This window comes from Phaenicophaeus curvirostris, chromosome 18, assembly GCF_032191515.1.
Source record: "Phaenicophaeus curvirostris isolate KB17595 chromosome 18, BPBGC_Pcur_1.0, whole genome shotgun sequence".
Taxonomy (NCBI): domain Eukaryota; kingdom Metazoa; phylum Chordata; class Aves; order Cuculiformes; family Cuculidae; genus Phaenicophaeus; species Phaenicophaeus curvirostris.
The window spans coordinates 7,033,809-7,057,768 of record NC_091409.1 but is presented as its reverse complement, the minus strand read 5'-3'; the positions used below and the strand labels follow the sequence as shown (position 1 = coordinate 7,057,768).

Here is a 23,960-nt window from a genome sequence, read left to right as displayed (position 1 = left end):
AGCTGAATCAGGCTGGAGGCTGTTGCTGTGCATCACCGCAAGGTAAAGCGAAGAAGAAAACAAGCGTGGGAGGTAAAGTCACTTCAACAGCACCATCATTAGTGCTGTGCTACGCAGCTACATCTTCCCTGGCTACGTTGGCTATTTCCTTCAGCTGAGAGAAGCGGAGGTTCTTTTTAAAGTGAACAAAGTGAAAGTTAGGGAAAGTCTATTGAATTGGTTCTATTTCCGAAAGCCCCCAGGCCTGGCAGAATTTGATGGCATGGACCTGACAGCCAGGGGAAAGGTCACCTCCCGAAGCCACCCAGGAGGAAAGAAGCATCACTGGCACAGAGGACACCATCTGTGCCTTCGATTACCTCTTGAATCTCTGCCGCTCCACAGGAGGAATCCCAGCCCGCTTGCTCTGGGTCTAAGCAGCATCACAGCCACATTTTCAAACAAGAATAAACCCCTGGAATCTGTTCCATTAAAATATTCTTCCATGTTAATAGTTAAATATTCAAATAAATAATTATGTGTTTTTAAAAAAGACTGAAGATGTGAGGTTTTTCCAGCTACACTTTTTAACTCCAGAAGTAATTTTACTCCCTCTTGCTCTCCCTGAAGATTTAATTACACCATTACAACTTAAACAGTGAGTTCTGAGCAAGTTAAGAATATAAGAAGGGACCTGCACCATGTCACTGTCTCCAATATTTGTTCCTGTCCCTGCTAAAGCTATTCAGCCATTTTAGTTTGAATTTATAAACATTTTGAAGGTAGATATCAAGCCATAACTTTGAAACAGCTTTTCTGCCTGCCAGGAAGAACAGAAAACCCAAGCCTACCGAGTGACACAGCACAGAGATGAAGGGGTTTGGGTTTTATAAGAGAGGATGATGTTTTAGGTGAACTATTGTCTGTGAGGGACTGGTGTCTGCAGAGCCCCTTGGCCTTGAAGTGGGTTTTCAGGTAGGACGAGAGGGATTAGTGGTCCTGAATACTGAACTTGGTGTTCTCGCCTCGCTCCCAGGGGAGGAACGTTGTTCCATTTCACAAAACCAGCATGCAAAAAGCATCGCTCTGCTCTGACCTGGCATTTTCTCCTTTAACCTTCAAAAGGAAATTACTTCAGGGAGGATGAAGGATGGGGAGAGAAGCTTATGTTACCACTGCTTCCTGCTGAGTTTCAGTTCAGCCACTGTCCTTAAACTTCAGTGTTTCTTGCAAATTCTACTGAGTCATTTTTAAGAGAAATTTCATGACTTGACCTACTCCTGTATAAAGGGACGCTGCCAAGAGAGGCAAGGAGGAAAGCAATGATGAAAGGATGAGAGTCTCCTCAGCCTCCTCTAAGGCCACTTTTGTTTGTGTTCAACACAGCCTGATTACTGTTAGTCGCCAGGTTGCAACCCAAAGTTTGCCATCCTGAGGAGAAATAGGTAGCTTTCGGTGTTGTTTCAGCCCCTAGGATTTCATTGTATGATGAAAATCAGGGTGGAGCAGGCTCATAAAAATCAAACCAAGGATTTGGGGTTTTCCAGATAACATAAGAAATTGCCATGCTGAAAGGGTTACCATCCACGAGCTCTGACAGGTAGACTGACCCTGCAGACATCCTAAACAATTATTATTGCACAGTACAAGATGGTAGCTTTTGCTTGAAACAGTGAAGGTGTGAAGTATAACCACATCCCAGAGTTTCCTAGAGTCTTGCCTAATGCCATGTGTTCCTATACATCCATTGTACAACCCCTAGTCAACTTGCTGGCATCCACACGTATCCTCTGAAGTCCCAAAGTCACCATCCATCCTTTCTCACAGGCTACTTTCCCCTTGTGGGCATTTGCTTTAAACCTTAAAAAGAAAGAATCACCAGCAAAGGTATTGATTACACATGCAAATATTGGCCCTGAGAAGTGTGATTCTGCCCTCCCTGCTCACGCAAAGTGACCAGCAGCACCCAGGCACTGACACTCCATGTTGGCCACCCAGCTGCGCGCTGGTTTCTTTGAGTGCTTTGCTCTCCTCACGCAGCAAGGCGAAGTCTGAGATCCCTGAAGCATCCCTGTTCCTGAGCAAGGGCAGCAGCTGACAAGCAGAAGTCAAATTGCCTTCTGTGTCTCACCAGGGCACGGACTGGCTTGTTGAATTATGCCTGGAAGGGCGCTACCACGAGCCATTTGCTGAGGGAGCTCCTCTGACATTTTGTAATTCATGACTCAAAACGTAGCCATTCATTTTCCAAACCCTGTAAACAGCTCTAATTGTCCCTTTATCATTATATACCTGTAGGATGCTTTCTTTTTTCTGTTGGTATGCAGCTCCTAGGTACTCACCTGAGGTAGCATCCTATAAACAAATGTTATTATTCATTATTAATAGAACCTGAGCTTCTTATTCCAAGACTGCCATTTACTCAGAGCTTTATCAGCTCAACACCAGCCTAAATGAGTTTATTCTGCAAAGGAGGTTGAGAGCTGAGAGGTGGAGGAGGAGAGGATTGCTGCAGTTGAATGAATTGTATGCCATTCACTGCCAACAAAGCCATTATACAGGCAATATTAATTAAGAGGACCTCTGGGAGTGCCACTTTTTAACCTCGTACCCTCTCTACACAAAGCAAGATTTAGATAACGCTTCCAGACAGAGTTTGCCTGCAGGATTCTTTCTCATTTTTCTGAGTGCCCTCAGATGAAGCACAGCTCAGCAGTGACGTAGCTGAAGAAATCCTCACCCTCCTTGACAGACAATATTTTACCAACAGGAAACATCCATCGGGTAGCACAGTTCAGCTGAGCACCCTTCAGGAAGCCAATTAATTTGCATCACTGCTCTGTACAGAAGAGAGGGGGAAAGCAATGTATTCCACATGAAACACATGGCAGGGGTATCGGATGCCTGTAAGATGCACCAGGCTGCTTGTGTTTGCCCAGTGTATTTGTCTCGGGACAAACTCAGAACACTCTAAGATGGAATCTAAACAGCTCTACCCACTTTCAGATATTCAGGATTGGAGTTTCAGAGCTGGAAATGACCAGATCTGAGCTGCTGGTCTGTGACAGGTTCTGAGACGGCCTTTGCCCTGTTTGTTATCCCCAGGCTGCGGATACTGAGCGCTGATCACTTACTGGTCCTGTGCTGAACAGAAACAGTGTCACTTCGAGCACCATCTTTGTAATAGGCCCAGATGGATATTTTATAGTCAGTGTTCTTCTGCAAGCCTGACAGGACAGCAGTTGCCACATTTCCAGCAATGGAGAGCTGCAGCAGGGGAAAAAATGAGTCAGTCAAGTTCCCAGGCATCCCCGAGCTAGTTCATGCCATCCAAGTGTCTGTCTCACAGATTTCCTGTAAGAACAAATGAGTTAGCTCTGGGCTTTGGGGATGAAGTCGACTGTTGTGGGTTGCACATATCTAAGCAAAGGCAAAATTCCATCCCTAATTAATGCAGAGTAGATGCCCATGCACTGCCGCCAAGTTATATTCAGCAGTTACTTCAGTACCACAACGCAGTCAACTTGACTAGAACACAAAATCGCTTTGCTCAGTTTCCAGCTCTTAGGTGTGCTGGGAACAGAAACCCCAGAACACCCCTATTTCAGCCACCATTCACATTGCTGTTTGCACCCACACTGAAAATGGGGGTTTGAGATGGAAGACGTGACCTGGCCCATCCCTGCCTCTCTTGCACCAGCTTTGTCTCTGGTCATTCTCCTCTGTGTGTTCTTCAGTTGGACCTCATCTTTCTAGAAGAGCAGGACCCCCAAAATAGCCAGCGCTTACCAGTACTGCAGAAAGCAGAAGTTTCTTCGCCTGTCTTAGAGGCAACACCTCTAGCTATAAATACATATTATCTTTGTCTTTCCCACAACAACTTGACATTGTGGGCTAGTGATTCTCTGCAAACCCGGATCTTTTTCTACTGAGTTGCTTCTTAGCTATTTGTTCTACATCCTATATACCTGTAGTTAATTATTCCTGCCTAAGCTTAATACTTTCTGCTTGTCCCTATTGAGTTTCATCCTTGAGTTTTTCCAGAACACTTCTGCAATCTTCCCAGAGTCTGTAGGACTCCACCCCTGCTGTCCCGCTCACTTCCAGCACTCAAGGTGACCGCTCCATTGAACAGACCCAGGACACATCCTGTCTTGTTCCATAAGCTCCTTTGCTGGGTGCCCAACTGTTTAATTTCTTGAGTGCATTAACCTGAATAGTTTTGCATCTCCCTACGCCACTCCTGCGGGTGAGATCAGAGCCATCAAGCAGGCACAAAGCCAACCCAGTCTCCTCACCGCATGGGTCCCATACCTCCTGAGGCTTCTCTCCACTGACTGTGCTCCATTTGATCTGGTAGACAACCACATCGGAGGCAGCGACAGATTCCCACTGCAGTCGGAGACTGTTCCCAGAGAGCTCAGTAACCTTCAGCGCACGTGGCGGGGGGACCTTTACTGAGAGATGCAGAAGGAAAACGAGCTGAAGCACAGACACTGACAGTGCCTTGTCAGAGCCAAGGTGGGAAGCAGATGGTCAGGGAGCAAAACATCAACCAGGCAGATGTCCGAGACCAGCCTGTCTTTCACTTCTTCAGGCCCATATGACAACTGCCATCAGGCCAGAGAGGGGTAAATTATTTTTAAAGCCCTAATTAAGAAAGACTATCTCATTTGTGGAAAGGACACATATCATGCCAGTATCGTGGAAGTGAGAAGGCTAGGAGGGCTCCCAAGGACGCAGAGGTTAGTGATACCACATGCTTTTTCTTCATTTGCTTGGTCTTTTTATTCTTCCCACCTCAATTTAAACATTACACAAAGAACAATCATCAAGTGGGATTTATGCAAGGGTTTTGGCCATGACCTGCTGGGACAGGTCTTCAAAACATCTCAGTTGAGACACACACAAACCAATTACTGGGACCAAAACTATTGCCATTCCCTACTCACGGGTGGTAACGTTGCCAGTAATTGGAAAGGAGTCCCCTTCATCATACGTAGATCGGACACTGATGAAGTACTGGGTGAGGGAGGACAAAGGCCTCAGGACAGTGGATGCTGCAGTGCCAGGAACCTCTACCTGCGGGGGAGGAGTTGCATGAGTATTTGGAGAAGAGCATGGGGATAGTTGCAGAGGGGCACATTTCAGATTGACCCACTGCCAGCAGATAAGCCCTCCCTGGACCGTGCAGCTGAAGAACAAGCCAGCCACTGATTTTCCAAGCTTCCCCTTCCATCAGCCCCTTGAGGACTCACCTCCCCAGGACTGCTCCCTTTGCTAGAAACATAGGAGACACGATGAGCTTTCACAGCTGGAGATGCAGCCTCCCAGCTGACTCGAACGGACGCGTGGCTGAGCTCAGAGAAGCTCAGGTATCTTGGAGGACTCAAGGCCACTGCAACAACAGTTAGTGAGAGCACTCTGAGGTTTCACAGGCTGCACAATAACAATGCCACTGGTTGCCTCCTACTGCTCTTAGAAAAACCCACCTTGAACAAAGAGACTCATTCACTACGAGGGAAAATATTGTCTCTATCACTACCATAGACGCCTCTAGGGCATGATGAGAGGTATGAGGTGCTTTAGGTGATGAAACAGCCAAATAATTCCCCTTTCTCCGCAAACAAGGACCTCAGGGAATAGTTCTTTCAGGAGTTCTCTTAACAGGGGAAAAAATCAGTCCTTTTCACAGTTCACAATGTCATTAGAGATCCCCTCGGGGACCATTTCTTGCTTAAGATCAGGCAGGGAAGAGGCAGCGTGTTTACAAGCCACACGCACGATATGGGAAACACCTCATTTAACACACCTCTCCTGCCTTAAGCATTTAATAACAACTCAGTAAGCAGCAGCAGCACTTACGGGTGGTTTCCTGGATGCTGGCCGGATCGCTCGCATCTTCCCCATACATCGCGTACACCGCGACAGAGTACTCCGTGCTGGGCGACAGCCCTTCCAGCAGGACCTCAGGCTGGGCCACCTTCACCTGCCAACAGAGAGGTGTTTTGGGGTGTACTTCTGTTCTGGGGTATCCACAAATGCTCTCAACAAAGCAAGACCTGGTCCCTTTGGTTGCACTAAGGGAACTCCACTTTGGGACTTGACCACTGGGTTAGATGCTCCGCAATGGTCGATGTTCTTCCTCTCTTCCCAAGGGACATGATGCAAATTAAGAGCGCACATAACCTTCTAGTCTACAGAGGTGTAAGCCTCATATGAAGATGCTGCTGCTGTTGTTGCTCTGGGTGCATGGGAAAGATGGGAGCCTCTTTGCTCAGACACATGGAAAGCTCTTGCAGGATCGCTGCCTGCTGCAAGCAGAGCCACAGCAGCTGGGTTGCTGCCACCTGCCGCTAACGGCGGGGCCACAGCTCTCCTCCAACAGCCTGCTTGCTGCAGAAATGCACCCCAGAGACTTTCAGGAGCCTGCAATAACAGAGTACGGGTGTAGGAAAGCTGGGGACACTTTAATGCTGGTTTTGCAGACATCCTGTAGCCTCAGAGCGTGTCACTCTATACAGAGTGCAGGTCAGGTAACTGCAGAACTTTTCCAACATGCTAAAATACAATTTTAAATGATGGTCTCTCTTCAAACGTTCTGAACCCTAACAAAACACAATTATGCACTGAAAGCATAAGCATTAATTGCTGTGTTTTGAAAAACATCCTGCATCCAATTGCTGTGCATTTGGGGGGAATCCGAGTCAAAGAGACTCAGAGTGTTCCCGTCACTCCTTTGTTTTTAAATTCATACCCTCTGCCCACAGGTATTCCAGAGAACTCATTAAAATGTACACATGAAGGGGTCTTAGCTGATTTTAAGGCTTTTCCAGCCATTGAGCACTGTTCTATTCTCATGCAGTGTTGTAGGTCTGGGTTTAGAGGTCAGTGAAAACTGCCCTAACAGATTTCAATTACCATTTTAAGATAAACAAAGCAAAGGCATTTCTGTACGACCTCAAGGATACAGCAATTACATTTGGGGCTGCAGAGATGTGAGTTCAGTGCCTGGGTTTCCAGGGCCCCATGAGGTAGTCTGTTCTCTCTCTATGCCTTAATTTCCCATGAGAAACCCTCAGAGTTATGAATCACTTTGCGATACACCATTAGAAAAATCTTCAATGCAAGAAGTTGCTGGCAATAATGCAGACACTTTTTTTTTTAAAACACATGAAACCAATTCACGAAGTTTAGATTTGGAAGTAAACTCAACCCAGACACATTAAAAATGATAATATCATCATTCTCATGAACTCTACCTCTGTTGTATAGTCCTCTGCTCCATCAGGGGCTGCAGAGCAGAGCACCAGGTACTGTGTGGCTCCCTGGGCTGCCTTCCAGCTCAGCCTGATGCTGTTGTGGCTCAGCTCGGAGACACGCAGGGAGCGAGGGGAAGACAAAGGCACTGAAGAGAAATACAAGGAAGAAAGAGATCTTCAGTGTATCAGGTCTGTTACAGCTCAGACCCCAGAGGAGACGTGGCTTTGCAACAGCTACTGCAAAAGCTGGTGGACTTCTACCCCCCAATCTAATACAGTGGAGCAGCCAGTTTACAAAGAATAGCTTTAATTTACATGGAACCCAAGGATAAAAAGTAGAAGGGTTGCAAGATATTTCTGCCACATCAGCCATCTCCTTTGCAGGGTGATCTAGGTGGAAAGGGGCTCCTGAAGGTCTCCAAGCCAACCTGCTGCTCAAAGAGCAGGTTGCTCAGCATCTTGTCAAGTCCTGAACATCTCCACAGAGGGAGATAGCTGTAGACCGACTGAACTTGAGGAAGGGGGGGGAAATACAGTGTCAGGCTCCACTCTGAGATGGTCCTAAAAAAAGAACTTTGTTCAATCATCATAAGCATGCATGGGCGCAATTCCCTGTACTCACGACCTACATGTGGAGGTGACGCCTCTCAGCCCAAACCCAACAGCTGTGTCGTAAATAGGAAACACCGACACCAGATACTCTGTGTGCGAGGTCAAATTGGAAAGCTGCAAAGAGGACACTGCTCCATCTAAAACCACCTGAAAGCACAAAGGAGAACGGTCAAGGTGAGGAGGTGCTAGGAGCTCTTTAGCAAAGGAATGTCTGAACTGGCTTTTCTAGCAAGCGTGGCTTCTTTGTGGTAGATCTGTGCCCAGAAACATGAAGTCCGCTTCCCCTCTGAATTTTGTGTCGATACAGAGAGGTAAGAGGCAGTAACCATTCCTGTCCTTTAAGGCCAGGATCTGTGTTCTCACTGAAATCAATGGAAATCTGTCCAACAATTTGCATTTGTTTTCTAAGTCGTACCCATCCCAGATGAGGATCTTGGACAGCTCTGTGTGCCTGGTTCATCCTCTTTGAGTGAAAATAGATGCTTTAGAGAGGAAAAACCAGCATCAGCATGGCTTGTAGTATTTCTAGCAAGATAATATTTGTCTGATGTCCTGCCCTATCTGGTCATCCTATCAGCCGACCACATTTACACTCAGTGTGCATTGAGATTTATCTGAGGCTGATGTCACACAAGAACTGCCTTTGTCTCTTTGACTATTCAAGTCTACTTAAATCCCCAGCTACCATCTGGAAGACACTGCAGTCTCGGATGTCCAAAGAAGGGTCTCTTACCTCTTTGGGGATGCCACCCTTAGATGGATAATACACAATCCGATATTTCTTTGGTGGTCTCAGAGGAGGACTCCAGGTCAAGTGCATGCTCTTAGAGGTCACAGCTGATATTTTAAGGTCAGTTGGGCTCAACTGGGGACCTGTGTTCACTGGGGTATCTTTCACAGTGCTGCCTGGGAATTAAAAACACAGTTACTCTATTATAATCAGACTTCTCTTGCCAAGTGTACTTTCCAGCTCACAAATATGAGTGACAGTTTTCAAGTCATTAGTCTCCTTCCCTGTAGAGTATAGAAACTGTTCCCAGCTTCTCTGAAATGAGTAGTTTGAAACCGGGCATACAGAGGACATAAATACTTCATAGAGAACAGGCTGTACATTTTGCTGGGTGTTGGGAATACCTTTTCAAGATAAGTCTGCATATTTGGGTGTATCCAAAATAGGGCTGAGCAAGACCAGCACTGGAGGAGAAGGTTAAGTGATGCTGACAGGGTCGTGAAGCATGGAAGAAAAGATACCAGAAAGGGTTAGTCCTGGTGGCAAGGGAGGTGGATGGTGAGCAGAAGGAAGCTCAACCCTAACTGAGGAGGCTGCCCTTCACCTGAGGAGGCTGCCCTTCACCTGTGTTTTCCTTGTTGCTCTTTTCCTTAATCCTGGTGCACAGGACCCTGGTGAGCTTGCCAACCAGAGAGCTCAGCAGCGGGAAATCCAGAACATTGTACACGGTGAGATCCAGTGGCTCTGAGGCTACCTGCTTCAGCTCTGCCTCATCTGCATTCTTCACCCCTGCAACCAGAGAAGAAAATGAGACTGAGAACATTCCCCAAAGAGGATCAGCTCCTGCCTCCTGCTCCTGTGTGTTTTGTTCAGAGGCAAGATGGGTCCAACATCATCCTGCTCTCCAAGTAAAGCCTCACAGTCATTCCAGTGCAGTGGTGGGTGGTGTCTGAGAACGGCCTTGGGCTTTCCGGCAGCAAAAGCCTCAGTCCAGCCTGGGAAGGTCTTTCAACTCTACGGACGCAGAAGGTGCCTTGTGACCTCCTTTCCCCTTGCTCTTGAAGGGAGAACCAAGGTGCTTTTGAGATTAATGCTTAGGTCCTGATGTCTAAGGACCAAACGATATCATATTCTCTAACCAGGAAAGGCTGAGAGAGTTGGGGTTGTTCAGCCTGGAGATGAGAAAGTTCCAGAGAGACATTGTTGAGGCATTAATACTTAAAAAAGGGCTTTTAAGAAAGATGGAGACAGACTTTTAGTAGGGGCTGTAGCAATAGGACAAGGGACAATGCTTTTAAACTAAAAGAGAACAGATTCAGATTAGAGATAATGATTTTTTTTTTCTTTTGTTTCTTTTGTTTGGTTTTTTACAATGAGGGTGGTGAGGCACTCGCCCAGGTGGCCCAGGGAGGTATTCTGTCCCTGGAAGTGTTCAAGGTCAGGTTGGATGGGGATCTGAGCAAACCAATCAAGTTGAATCTCTCCCAGCTCACTGAGGGAGGGTTGGGCTAGAAGACATTTAAAAATCCTTTCCAACCCAAACTACTCTATTTATGAGTCTATAACCAAAGCGGACATGCAAAGACCCCACCCAGGAACAGATCTCCAAGTGATTACAGGAACAGAGATGTTGGTCTCTTGTGCTGCACAAAATGCAGCTGAGGCTTTGCAGCTCCACTCAGTTCATGAAGGAAATCAGAGTACCAGCCACTTAGCTACAAAACCCTCTTCAATAAAGCCTTGCTTGTGTGTTCCTGACATAAATCAGCACTTAAAGTTCTGGGAACTGCAATTTTAGGAGAGTTTCTAAGCAACTTTATTGCCAATGTAGTAATCTCTAGTAGACTTGTTTAGTCATCAAGGACAGAGCTGCTCAAAGCCATTTTGTGCCTCATTATTGCTGCCAGATAGCAAAGCAGATAATGTTATTATTCAGAGAAATGGGAAGTTGTGAGAGGCAGTAATTATAAAGGAGGTTTCCTGCCCTCCCCAATGCAATGTTCTCTTGCTTAATTCCAGCTTTGCAGAGTTTGTTCTCATACAGGTCTCTGAGGCTTGGAAAGGCTTTTGGATGGGAGGTGTGAAATCTCTCATGTAAATGAATGTTTTTTCTAAACAAATGAAATCCCATTTGAAGGCAATGCCTGTGCTGAATAACTGATTTAATTTTCATCTTAGCCACAATGTAATGAGGTCCTACTCGCTACCTCAGTTTCGCACCCTCAGGATGCTTCTATCAAAGCTGAGGGAACATAACCTTCAATTTGAAGACAATCAGAAGCGGATTGGCTTTGCTCTACAGCTTATCGATGACTGTGATCTTACCAATGGCAAATATCTCTATACCCAGGTTTTTCAACGTCTGAGCAGCCAGGTTGGCGTCATCCTGGGATTTTCCATCAGTCAGGAGGATTACCAATTTCTCAGCCTCCAGCCGGGCACCAGCATCTGGCTTCAAATTCTGCTCCAGCACGTGGGTCAGGGCCAGACCTGGGGAGGAGCAGAAGCAAGTGACGTGCTACAGCCTCACACACAAGCCCCCACTTTTACTCTTTTCTCTTCTCCCAGTGGCCTCGTTCTCCACAGGGTTCTCCTTGTTCCCACGTCATCTCATGGGAACCGCTTTGCTCACGGCAGCCACAGATCGTTTAGGGAGATGGAACTACCTGTAAAGGTGTTGCCTCCCTTGTACCGCAAATTCTTCACAGCCTCCAGCACTTGATCCCTGGTAGAGTAAGCGCTCAGGTCCCACTCTGTGCGGGGATCGCTGCTGTACTGGGACAGCCCTGGGGAAGGCAAGAGCTATCAGCATCACACAAGACAACGTAAACTGCAAGAGAAGACCCATTTTGGGGAGGTGGTGTCAGGCTTGTTGGGAGACAATGCCATAAAATAACGAAAGGGTTTGGGGCTGAGCAGATTTAGTTTCTTGCCCTGCTTCTCTACACGATTCTTGTCATGCAGGCAGCAAGGTGGTGCCTCAGACCCCCCTGGGAACAGTGGGCTTTACCCCTCTGGTGGGGCTCTGAAGGATTTGACAATCTCTCAGTGTTAATTGGAGTCAAATTAGTCAGCTACCAGTTGTGGGAAGGATTTTCACAGTCCTGACTTCCCACACAGCCTGGCCAGTGCTGTCCAGTGGGTTAGCGTCTCTCAGAGCTGGGAGCAGCACCCTTCTTAGCTGAACTCAAAGCTGCTCCAATGTAGCATTGCCACCTCATCTGTCTGTGCAGTGCTCATAAAAGGTAGGCAGGAAATCCCAAACACTTCTCAGCATCAATGCTGCCCAGAAGACATCACTTGTGTTCATTGTGCAGCTATTGCTTACAGCCACTAGAGGCCAGAGCTTGCTACCAGATGGGAAAATCTGTCAAGAGCAGCAAGCAGGACCCTACCCTAAAGGAATAAAAGCTCCTCAGAGCAGCACATAACCACAGGAACAGAGACTAAAGCCCCTTTGGACGTGGACTTCCCAAAGCCAGGAAGCAGGAAAGTGTCCTACCTACTCTTATCTTGTCTTTGGCAATACTGAACGGGGAAATCAAATTGCTCAGAAAATCCTTAACGAGCTTGAAATTGTTGCGTCCGATGCTCCAAGATCCATCCACAAGCAGGACGATATCAGTCATTGCAGATGTGTCACACTGAAACTGGAAACCTGGGGGAGATAAGGTTTAATACTGAGAGAAGCGATTGTAAAGGAGGAAAAGCTTCAGTTTTAAGATCAAAACCAAATCTGCCATGTAAGGGCTTGTCTGGATGGTGGATTAGACCATCTGCCAGCCTGACGCTTCCCAGCGTCTTGGGACAACCACATGGCTAAGGGTAGCACACAAGAAACTGAGTGGTGTTCAGCTGTATTTCTGTGAAGGATGGGTTAAAGCTGTCAGGAATCGTGTGCCTGACCCAACTCTGCTCTAGGAGCTGTCAGCTCCATTATAGATCAGCCCCAGCCCATCACTCGCTTTTTATCTAGCCTAAGTCTCCAAGAATTGCAGGTGATTGCTTAATTCCATTCCATCACGAGATCCCCTGTGGGCTATAATTATTTTGTGGCTTTATATTAAATCCAGTCTCCCTGCTGGCATCACAAATACTCAATCCCTGCCTTTCTCCTCACCTCAGGGCTGCAGCTTCTTAGAGGATAGGATAGGGCATGTTGCTGATCAAATGCATCATCCCCAAATATTTTTCAGATGGGGGATTTGCCATCTTTGGTGGAGGGAAATAGGTGTTCCCATCAAGATTCAGTGGGCTGCAAGGAGGTTGCTGTCTCTATTCACAGCCATTGGTTCCTACTGGTCTCAAGGAACCAAATAAGGATGTTCTGGTCAATCCCATTCCCATCACTTCGACGGGGCTGTAAGCCACCTGCCCTGCCATAGCCCTAGCTGACGAATCTGAAGGATCATCATGGATCAGTTATCTGTGAAACATGAAGAAGTAGTCCAGGAGGTAGAGCAGGTTGGGTTAACAAACATCACTGATATGCTCCTCCCCTTCTGAAGGCTTGGGAAGGTCCATGGCGAGGGAACCTGTTGAAGAACTCAAACTCTTACATGGCTCTGACAGAAGCAGAGGGAGCTGGCTACATGATTAGAGAGAATACTTGCAAACCAATAAATTAAACCCTTTGGAAGGAATTTTTGGCCTAACTCCAGTTTGCCTTAAGATCTGTTATGTCCCACAGAACTCCAAACTTCTCCAGTGATTCCTGAGAGCTCTCCAAAGCATGACCTAGCAATTAAAAGCACTGTCAGCAGCACCTGTGCTGCTGAAAATCCTGGTGACAGAGTGGGATGCAAGGCTTGTATTCAATGAGGAAAACAGTGGGGAAGAAGTAGTAAGACATGTTTGAACCCCCTCTCACCTCGCTTCAATGAATCCTTTGTGGGTTTTTCTTTTCCTAGAGACTCTCGCTCCGAGTTTGCAGGACTGTGCTTGGATGATCTTGTGGTTGTTGGCGTTCCTTCTGTCACACTGGTCTCCACACTGGGCTGGTTTTTTGTGGATTCTCCTGAGCCCTTTGCCTGAGTCCCTTTCTGCCTTTTCTTTTCAGCTCTGTCCTTTGCTGTGCTCCAAAGAGAGAAAAAAAAAAAAAAAAGAAAAAAACCGTTGTCCCTAGCTCTGTTATCCCTGTGTAGCCAGCTGGTTTCAGCCACATATCACAGAGGTGTAGGGGGCTCAGAGAGGATAAAAGTCCTACAGCCCTTGGCAAACAAGCTAGTCAAACAGAGGAGATGATCTTCACTCGCGCCTCTCTGAGAGGGCTGCAAGTAGGCTCATGAGTTAATGAAGAACTCAGTAACGGATTACATAAAAAACTTGTCCGTCCTGTTAAATCTGATGATAGAAAATAATGAATGTTTATAAAATATAAGCCAGGGAAAACATACCATGGTACTTAACACTCAGTGTGCTCTCCAGACCTCAGCAATCTGTGGCTCAGAAACACCCTGTGTTAGGGCCAGTCTTTTTTATAAAGGTCCTGATGGATCTTTCTTCCATCAACAAGTAAAAAGGCTTTTTTGAACGTATGCAAACCTTGCTGTTAGACACATGAGTGTCTATGCAGCTTTATGCAGCCCCCAGCCATAGGGGAGAGATCGCACCTTCTTGTAGACCATATGTAGCCTAGGAAATCATAGAATCATTAACTTCAGTCCTTTGGGAGCAGCTTCTTCTCAAAGGATTTGCTCTCAGTTGTGACTCCCAGGAACACATGGATGTGCTTTTCTCAGGCTGGACAGTTTGGTTGGCATGGGGGCAAATATCTTTAGGTTTCTTACCATATTCTCATAGAGATACACGCAAAAGGTGAAACTGGACTAGCATGTCTAGAATGCATGTCCTTGATGGAGCAGGGATTGCAGGGGGTGGAAGCTGTTGTAGGGACAGCTGTGCACCCACCTGGCTGTGCCAAGACGGCATTCAGAGGTGGTGGGGTAGCCTCTGTCATCCCACTGTGCTCAGCTGCTGAGCTCCCCGAAGAGGTGAGATTCTTTCCTGATGCAGTTCCTGAGTTTCTTCGATTATTTCTAGTCTGGGATGCATTTTTTAGTTCCTCTACTGTAAGCAGATCAAAAAAAAGGAAAGAGAGTCAATCTCACAGGCCTGTGAGTCACAGCCCATCCTTTATCTCCTGGGTCTTCACCATCCACCTTTCCAATCAAAACAGTGACAGGCTCTGTGATAGTGGCACAGTCCACAGGGCATCCTCTGGAGGATGAGCTCTTAGGCGCCACATCTCCAAGAGCCTCAGGAGCTCTCTGAATGGTAAAATGTGTCTCTCTACTTACTCACAAATTTCCTCTTGGCAAACAGGGCTTCCTGGGAGCCGTTGAGAACGTAGACCTGCAGCGTGTATTCCTTGGTAGGGCTCAGCCCCCCCACTGTGGCTTTGGGAGTCTTGGTTTTCAGCATGACTTCTTGCTCTGAGTCCCCTGAGGTGGGATGAAAACACAGTTCAGAGACTGTTAGAGCTTAAATTTAAGTTGACAGTAACAAAAGCACTGATAAAATGCAGGGAATGTCTGCCTTGGGACCTCAGACAACTCCTATTTCTTTTTTAATTTTGTGGATCTCTGATTTTTACTTTTTTTCCCAATCCAGAGTTGAGAATATTTGGGGTTTTTGTTTTTCTTTTTTTAAATTCCCAGTACATGCCCCAAGTGGAAAACCAGTTCCCATTCCCTGTTAGTGCAACTTTCACCAACTTCTTGAGAAGTTCCTGAGTGAAAAGCCAGTCTTCAGAGGGTAAAGATGGGACAATTACTAGTAAAGAGCAACTATGAAACCACCCAACCAGCTGATGTGCCTGAGGTCATACATGAGAAAATAAGGAAGTGGCTTGATGTTGTTGGAGGTCATCACTGACACTTGGGGATCACATTATTCATCCCAGCCACTCTCACTCTGCTGTCTCTGCAAACCTCATCTCCCTCCAAGCGCAACTGCTTTCTGTGGGGAGACAGCTCATTTCTGGGGCCAGCGCTGCCTCCAGAGCCCTCCAGCTATGCCCCATGGTGTTGGCGTCTGTGACACTTCAACCAGCCAGGAACTGGAGCATTTTGCTGCTGGCACAGTATCGAGCAGATAAAGCAAGGTAGCTGTGCAAAGGAGCAGCCAACGCCACAGTCTCTGAGCTGCACAAAACGGGGAGAGAGGCAAAGTAGTTCCCTCAAATCCTATGATTAAGAAAGGTCTGCTAAGTTTAGATTATGGAGATGGATGTTTTCCAACTCCACCATCCCTAGGTCCCTAGGAAGAGGAAAGCCTCAGGCACGTGCCAGAGCAAGGGCAGGGATTCCCTGCATTCCTGGGATGCTCATAGCTCTCCGTCAAGATGAGGCCTGGGGAGAAACGGGGCAGGGAAGGAATGAGAAACTTCCTGCTCTGGCTTGGGAAACAGGTGGAGGGTGAGCTAAAAGGGAGTAGATGATCTCAAAAGCTCTTCCTGCATGCACTCCTGCCTGGCAGCTCCCTTCTCTGACTCGCTGGGAGAGCAGCAGTGACTGAAGCCCAAATGCCAACCAAGACTAAGGTTGCCTCCAACCACTGCTCCCCCACAAGGGACGTTGTGTCATTCCAGCACCACCAGGTTCAGCATCCCATGTCAGGGAAAGCTGGAGCTTGGCTGAAGCAGGGACCTAGGGGTTCAGTCCCCATCCTCCCACAGGGTCAAAGACTTCCCATCCCACGTCCCTGCAGGTGCAGAGATTGCAAGGAGCTCCCCCAGAAGAAGCAGGCAGTGAACATTCCTTATCTTTTTTTCCTCACACTGTCCCAGACAGCAACATTTGCTGGCTAAGGCTTTCCCTTAGGATGAAGAGGGATGAATTCCATCTCTGTCGGTAAATGAATGGTAAGAGGGACTACGCCTGCACTGATGTGGTACTACAGACTGCTCTCATGGTGACCAGAAAGGCTTCTTGTCCATACTGCATGTACAGCCCAGCAGAGAGTTTTGATTTAGGTACACAACACTTGAAACCAGAACAACTAGCATATAATTCCCTCTGTCTTATCTGTATCACCTTAAGGGCTAAATAATGCTCTTACTTAAGTCCTGCTGTCCATCAGTTAGAAGGAGGAGCTCAGTCCCTCACTCATACTCAGATCTCTGCTGGGTCTGATGTCCAAGGCTTTAGCACGTACCTGCCATGGGCTTTACTCGAACTTTGTAGCCGTTGATGTTTCCTTCAGTCTCTTTCCACTTCATTTGCAGTCTGTCTTCCGAAAGAACAGTGAGCTTCAGCCTGCCTGACCCTGGGGAGGAGGAGACATGTGTGTGCTGTTAAAGATGCAATACGTCCCTCTGCATGTGCATACCCAAACACCACATAACGCCACCTCCTCTATGGACATAGGAACAGTTGCGGCGTAGAAGAAACCTTCACCAGCCCAGGCAAGTCCACACCATCCCCTGATGCACAGCAGCTCCTGCATTTCCTCCACACCTTTGCCAGGAAACCTACCTCGAGGCACTGCAAACCTGCAGCCTCCACCCTATGCAGAGAGGAGTTTCTCATGTGCTCAAATAAGACCTCAGTATATATCTCTGCAAACAGGGAAAACAGAGGTGGAAGCTTTCTCTGCATCCCTCACAGCCTAGAGGACTCTCCAGGAGCTTTCACGCAGGACATTTTGTTTCAGCAAGTGTGCTGGTGCAAACATCTGAAATGGGAGGGCAGGGGACACAGAAAAGGGCTTTAGGAGGCTCTTCAGTAGGCTCGGGCTGCTGAGAAATACAGAAATTCCCCAGGTGATGGATCTTATACTTGTACAGAAAGTTCATTTCAGAGGCAGCTCCAAGGACCAGCTGTGTTTAGGGGAAAAAAAAAAAAAAGAAAGAAAATCTAATAAAGTGTAAATAACAGTTCCTGGCAGGACCGTAACTCATGGGCACCAGCTTAGATCAGTTTGCTGCAGGGAGCAGCAAACCAAATGACAAATCCTGAAGAAGAAAATAATGTCAGGCAAGGAGGTAAAAAGAAGAAAGAGCACAAGCCCTTATCATCTCCGGATTTCACAGATATATTTTAAACCCCAGCTAGATGTCTGAACTCATGTGTCACCCTTTGAGTGAATGATTCCTCAGTAACACATAGCTGTGCTGCTGTACAAATGTCACCATAGGAAATTTTTTCACTTGACTGGATATTGGCAGGGGCAACTCAGCAGATTTACCTCCCCTCCTTCCTGACATTGTACCTACAGCTGCCTTTCCAGCAGGCTGCCCTAATGAATGAGTGAGCGTGTCCTTTGCCTGCACCATAGAACCACCTGCACTCCTTTGCAGTTGTCACCAATCTCTTTCCCTTAACTCACTAGAAGAGCTTAGGGTGACCTGAAGCATCCTGCTCAGTGCTGGCAAACTGTTTGTGTCAGACTCCTTGAGTCCCCAGTCTGGTTTTGTAATGACGTTCAGACATCTCCTGACATCTTTGCCATGAAGACACAGCCCAGGAAAGCAGCGAGGACTTGCTTGTCTCAGCCCAACATCTGTGCCTTAACCTCTCCTTGCAGGGACTTCCTGCAAGCTGCCCAACAAGCAGATAACTATTTTGGGGAAACAAAGCTCAGATTCTCTTCTCAGCCCTGGCAAATCTGAAGAGGAAGAAAGAAAACATGAGGAAGAGGGGTGAGGGGCAAGATCAATCCCCAGAATCACACTTAAGAGAAAGAGTAAAAGATCATGGAACAACGAGGGGGATTCATGGTTAGATTAAACACGGAGCTGTTGTCTTTTGGCCAAGTGTGGTCCAGCTCCTCGGCCATCACTCTAGGAGCCCAGAAGCTAAAAAGGCAAGAATGTCCCCAGACAGATGAGGAAGGACAGCATCCTCTAAAGAACCATTATGTGCTGGATGCAAATGAGCCCCAGAGCCTTGAAAGCTCCACTGTTTCTCTGCCCTGTGTTGGATGTGCGCTATTTGATGCTGTAACCTTGCTCTCCAGCTGACAGGAGTTAAGCTCAGACTTAATTACAGAGGCTGTTTTGGAAGATACACAGTATGGAGGTGTGTCTGTCCAAACTCTGAAGTGCCATCATTTCTCTCGAAATCTTCATGCTGACTACTTCCACAAAAGGTTTGAACATAATATAAAGGTGGATCTTCACTATCAGAAAGGATGTGGTGAGGTGCTATAGGTATTTTCTGATCATTTATGGTACGCTATATATATGGTACACTGTATATATGGTATATTTACAATATCTACAACTACCTGAAAGGAGGTTGTGGAGAGGAGGGTGCTGGCCTCTTCTCCCAGGTGACGGGGGACAGGACGAGAGGGAATGGCCTCAAGCTCCACCAGGGGAGGTTTAGGCTGAACATTAGGAAAAAAATTTTCACAGGAAGGGTCATTGGGCACTGGCAGAGGCTGCCGAGGGAGGGGGTTGAGTCACCTTCCCTGGAGGGGTTTAAGGGACGGGTGGACAAAGCGCTGAGGGACATGGTTTAGTGTTTGATAGGAATGGTTGGACTCAATCCGATGGGTCTTTTCCAACCTGATTCTATGATTTATGGTACGGGAACACTACATATTACAAGATGAATGCACCTTGTGTGCTTTCTTATCCAGATGTTGCACCGTGTATCACCACATACATCCAAAGCAATAGTTTCAGAGTGCAGGGCAAACACGGGATGAACACAGGATAGAAGCAATACCTCTCTGCATTCCCATTTCTCGAGCTCCGTTGCAGATCACAGAAACATCCTTCATTGCTTATACAGGCTAAAATGCATCCCTAGTGCAAGGGAGGGTCACGCTGAACTGCTGCCAGGGATGAGGACAGGCTTTTCAGGGTGGGAAGGGATCAAGATACTCTCCCCAAAGGGGCCCCTGATCTCCTGTTGCTCTACATGTGTGGGAGCAGGCTGACCGGAGCTTCACAGACACCAGAGCACAGCAGCCCCCTGAACTCCTATGAGTGAGTGAAAATGGTCTTTGTATGTGGTACCACAGCAAATGGAAAGGGCTCAGCTGGACAAGTTAAGCCAGGTGACATACAGACCAGAGGGAACTGCCCAGAGCAAGGGCAGATGGGTTCCTCACCTTGGCCTCCTCGTCCCCAGACGTGGCTCATCACAGGCAGGCAGGCAAAAAAGAGACACATACGAATCAGCATGGTGACTAGGACCTACAAGAAGGCAAACATCAAGAAGGAGAAAGAAAATTTACATTTTACCATTTCAAAGCCTGTGGTTTTGCTGGGGAACACAAGCTGATAAATACAACTCTACCACCAACAGCACTGAAGAAGTAGATGGAGAAGCACATACTAAGTTTTCCTGCAATTCCTAGATATTATTTTACATTTTTTGTCTCTCCAAAACAGGTCTTGAGTGCCTTGGATGAGCACTAAGCTGTGTTGGGCAGTGGACCTTGACCTAGTACTCCTCTCAGCATGCTTGGTCCTGCAGATGGGCACTGCCCTCTTGGTAGGTCAATCTCAACAGTGGTACAATAAGTGCTGGGTTCTGCTCTGATCATGGAAGTAAACAACACTAACCAAAACACTGGATAGACAGATTCTAGAACAACTTATCACTTAAGCCACGCAGAAGTAATTATTTCTGATTATCACAGCCAAAATCAATAGTTATACAAACACAGCATCTTTCTCATCTCCCTGCAATGCACCCATGAATTATAAGGGGGAAAGCATTTAGGGGAACACTCTTTGGTAGACGAGCTCCTTACAGCACAGATTTAATGACCCTGCAGTCATTGCCATAAAGCAATTGTGTGGCAGGAGGGACACAGAAGACCTAGTTGATGTCAGCTGTTCAGAAACAAGGGGTTCCCAAGAAGTTATATTCAGGACCTGTTGGGATAGTCTTGTTTTAACTTGTTCAAGACTGCACAAGACTGAAAAATGATGCACTTAATGGTGGCAGAGGATCAGTTTGAGTTAGAAGTAACCTCTGTGGCATTGCCAGAGCGGGCTGGGTAAGGACAGCCAACCCCAGCCCTCGCCCTACAGCCTACAGACCTCTAGCACCTTCAGTTGTCTTTGCTGGTCTGTATTTCAGTTCCATTGAGCTTGGGTCAGAAACATCAGACTGGCATAAAACCATGCTGATGGAAACAGTGCCTCCCCCTCCTCTCAGTCTCAGTTTACCAGGTTTAAAACACATGTTATTTGGCTTTTTGCAACGCATCATTGGCATCTGTCATTTTTGTGCTATGCATTTCAGCCTTATTGCTTTTGGCAGAACCAGACCATACACAAATTTCCTCCACCACCATCTGCAGTGACATTTCACTTGTGTTCATTTTGATGGACAGGTATTTAGAGGCTCCTGGCAAATGCCTCTTTCCCCTCAAATACATCAGCTTTTTAGTGATTTCAAGGAAAAATAAACATGCACGAGTGACCCAGCCGTAATCTCCTGGAGTTTAATTCAGTTCTAAATTGCTGTAAGAATGGATGGAAAACTATGCAAGTTATAACAGGGAGATGTTAACCACCCTACTCCGTTTGTGATTGCTTTTTTCTGATGGACGATCAGGTTATACAGAGCAACTGCAGTGTAACTGAAACCCTTAGCCATGGGAAACACTTGCTGCTTTTTTTTTCCAGCTAATAAAATGAAGTCATTGCTTATGAAAAACAGCAAACACTTCACAGGTGGGTGTCAAGAATCCAACCATGACCTCAAGAAAAGCAAAGCCTGCCCTGGCTGTAGAGGTAAATGTGCCAAACAACAGCAAAAAGCAGGCATTTTTTAAACATTCCCTTTTCAAAACTTCCTTTGTGCTATTTTGCAATGTGCCAAGTCCCCAGGGTGTAGATCTTTACTGCAACTAAAGCAAAGAGCAGGCACTTCATCTCTTCTCCCTAGCTCAGAGGCAAAGCCATCGTTATTTTCCTTCTCCAGCTTTCATTTTCCTACCTGTAAAGAAGGAATAACGAATGCACCTGTTTGAAATGATGGAAAATACACAACTGGAGGAGCTGTCTCTTCCCCAACCCGCAGAGCATCTTCTCCACAGGTTACCTGCTGGGCCTACAGCTCCTCCTGGGACCCCATGGTCCCTTCTCATCCATTTCAGCTCTCACGGGTGCCACCAGCAAGCCAGCCTGAGCTGTGGACCCCAGGACAGAGGGAACCACCGTGACATCAGCCAGCTGGCAGCCTCTGGCATGCTGATGCCTTGCTCTCGTTACTTGCCCAGGGAAGGAATTTGGAAAGAGCAACACATGGAGCATGTGGCATTTCCAGAGCCTGGAAAATGGCTGGGGACACACACACACCACTTCCCACTCGACCCAGCTGTGTGCTCAGAGGGGATTTGAAGGTTAATGCAGTCGGAGATCCCCTTATTTGTACAGGAAATTTTAAAAGTTGTTGCTGTAGTTTCAGAAAAAAACAAATCTATGCAAAAAAAAATTCCTGCCACATCTTTAAATCAGCACAACTAAAAGTGGGGATTCCGAGGGCACTGTGAATTATTCCACCCTCCACATGAGCAGTTTGGGCATGTTACCATCATTCCTCAGCCCAGAGGGCATCACTGTCTCTGCACACAAGTGCTGGCAAAAGCCATGTCACCTCATGGTCCGCTCGCTGCAAGACACATGAGCAGCACCAGGATCAGCCCTTCAGAAGAGACAGTGACCTGCCAGAAGTGGCCACCTCCAAGGAGTGAGTCTGTCCCACACTGCTCAAGTGCTTTGCTAGTTAAACGATCCAAAAGAGATTTAAAAAAACCACATTCACCACCCCTTTTCTGCTTCTTTTTTCATAGAAATCTGTATTTCAGCTCCAGTGTTGAAAAAAAGTTCTCAGGTATTATAGCACAAATAAGTAAGGAACAGGTTTCACTTCCAGGCTGAGCATTTGCAGGTCCCCACAGCCCAGGCAGGCTTAGGAACATCAGCTTGGTGCAAACCCACACCAGCAAAATACCCAACAACTGCCATTGCTAACAAGCCCTTCCGAATACTTGTCCTCTGGCAGCAGTTTCCTGCAGGTCCTATACTATTAACCACAAAAAAAGAAGGGGAAAAAAAAACCCTATAGCAACAGAACAAGCCACAAGGTGCATTTCCCTCAGCCATCACGCCAAAAGGATTGGTAAAGCAATTGATAAAGCAATTGATAATTGATAAAAAATTGATAATTGTCCTGGTGATATCTAGACCTCACCTACAGCAAAAGTGAGTCTTGAAGCAACTTTACCATGAGAGGATGAGACCTTTGCAGCATCAGCAGTGCTGCCCTAGGCTGAGCTGCACCAGCTCCAAGTGTCCTGGAGAGCAAACCCCTGCAGAAGTTTCCTGCTTCATCAATACCCATGCGTGCCCCAAACCAACACAGCCCCTCCTCAGCATCCCTGCAAACCAAGCCCCAAAGGGAAAGGAGCCACAAACCTCTGGAGCAATGCAGCTTTCCCTGGCGTTGGCGGGAGGTGCGATGAATCCGGCTACATTCTTAAATAGTGGGAGAAGCAGCCCTGGCGCCTCGTCTGCTCCTCGGCGTGATGAGAGATTTCAATCCCCAGACGTCAAGAGGGATAAGGAAGGGGAGGGAGAGCAGGGGGAGAAGGGATAGCGATTCCCCCACCTCCTTCTCACCACACGTTGCTTGGCCCCTCCATGCTGCTAAATAAAGCGTGCACGAAAAGCTGGAGTCTGCTTGATGAAATATAGCCGCCTACTTTTTGGGGGGGGTTGCTAATTATATACTAAATATACATCTAGGAAGCTGCACGCTGATTTCCTAGAGCACAGCAACAAGTCGTGGCTGCCGCCCACCGTCAGCCTCCCAGGGATGAAGTCAGTCCAACCCCACACACATCCCATTAAATAGTTTTTGAGAGCCTGGCGTTTCCTCTGAAGGCAAATAGCGTTGCATTTGTTTAAGGAAATTAAGCACATCTGTAAGTTTGGCGAGGCCAGAGGCTGAATCATGAACTGGAGCTCAACGGTGCTGCAGACTTCCCAGCTGCGGGACACAGCCCTGACCTCCACCGGCATGTGGTCCCCAGCCACAGAGTGCCTGGAGGAGCCAGTCACCTCCGTGCCAAAACTGTTTTGGAAAGATTTTGTCCTCGTTGCCAGGAATGGAACAACTGACAGGAGCATTTTTTGATACAAACGGAGACCAGATTTTCAGCTGCTTCTCCAGGGGACTGTCAGCATCACTCACCCATTGTAACAATGAGCTGCAAGAAGCTTCCAATTGCCATTGTACAGGAGACACAGGCACCTTCGAAAGCATCAACTCAGACAGGAGAAAAAAAATCATAGTTTTAAAATATTTGTGCACTCTAAAGAAACATTTGGTGCCAAAACAGCAACATTCATTGTCATTTTGCTTTACAATCTACTAAGTGTTTAAAAGCATAGCGATATACAG

General features: G+C 47.0%; 1 protein-coding gene across 2 annotated transcripts in view; it reads right to left on the bottom strand.

Annotated features, from left to right (window-relative positions):
- Positions 1-19,728, bottom strand: part of COL20A1 (collagen type XX alpha 1 chain) — a 44,066-nt gene extending 24,338 nt beyond the window's left edge. The window contains exons 1-17 of one of the 2 annotated variants that reach the window (XM_069871846.1): positions 19,648-19,728; positions 16,741-16,851; positions 14,883-15,026; positions 14,494-14,652; positions 13,454-13,654; positions 12,086-12,241; positions 11,250-11,369; positions 10,909-11,073; positions 9,208-9,372; positions 8,587-8,759; positions 7,871-8,000; positions 7,242-7,387; positions 5,845-5,968; positions 5,238-5,377; positions 4,932-5,061; positions 4,294-4,436; positions 3,114-3,246 (exon numbers count right to left, since the gene is read on the bottom strand). In XM_069871846.1, the coding sequence (XP_069727947.1) occupies positions 3,114-3,246; positions 4,294-4,436; positions 4,932-5,061; positions 5,238-5,377; positions 5,845-5,968; positions 7,242-7,387; positions 7,871-8,000; positions 8,587-8,759; positions 9,208-9,372; positions 10,909-11,073; positions 11,250-11,369; positions 12,086-12,241; positions 13,454-13,654; positions 14,494-14,652; positions 14,883-15,026; positions 16,741-16,851; positions 19,648-19,720 (2,413 nt within the window). In that variant the 5' untranslated portion in view covers positions 19,721-19,728. The remainder of the gene's footprint in view (positions 1-3,113; positions 3,247-4,293; positions 4,437-4,931; positions 5,062-5,237; positions 5,378-5,844; positions 5,969-7,241; positions 7,388-7,870; positions 8,001-8,586; positions 8,760-9,207; positions 9,373-10,908; positions 11,074-11,249; positions 11,370-12,085; positions 12,242-13,453; positions 13,655-14,493; positions 14,653-14,882; positions 15,027-16,740; positions 16,852-19,647) is intronic. The other variant, XM_069871847.1, reaches the window with a different exon arrangement.
- Between the last annotated feature and the right edge of the window lie 4,232 nt (positions 19,729-23,960).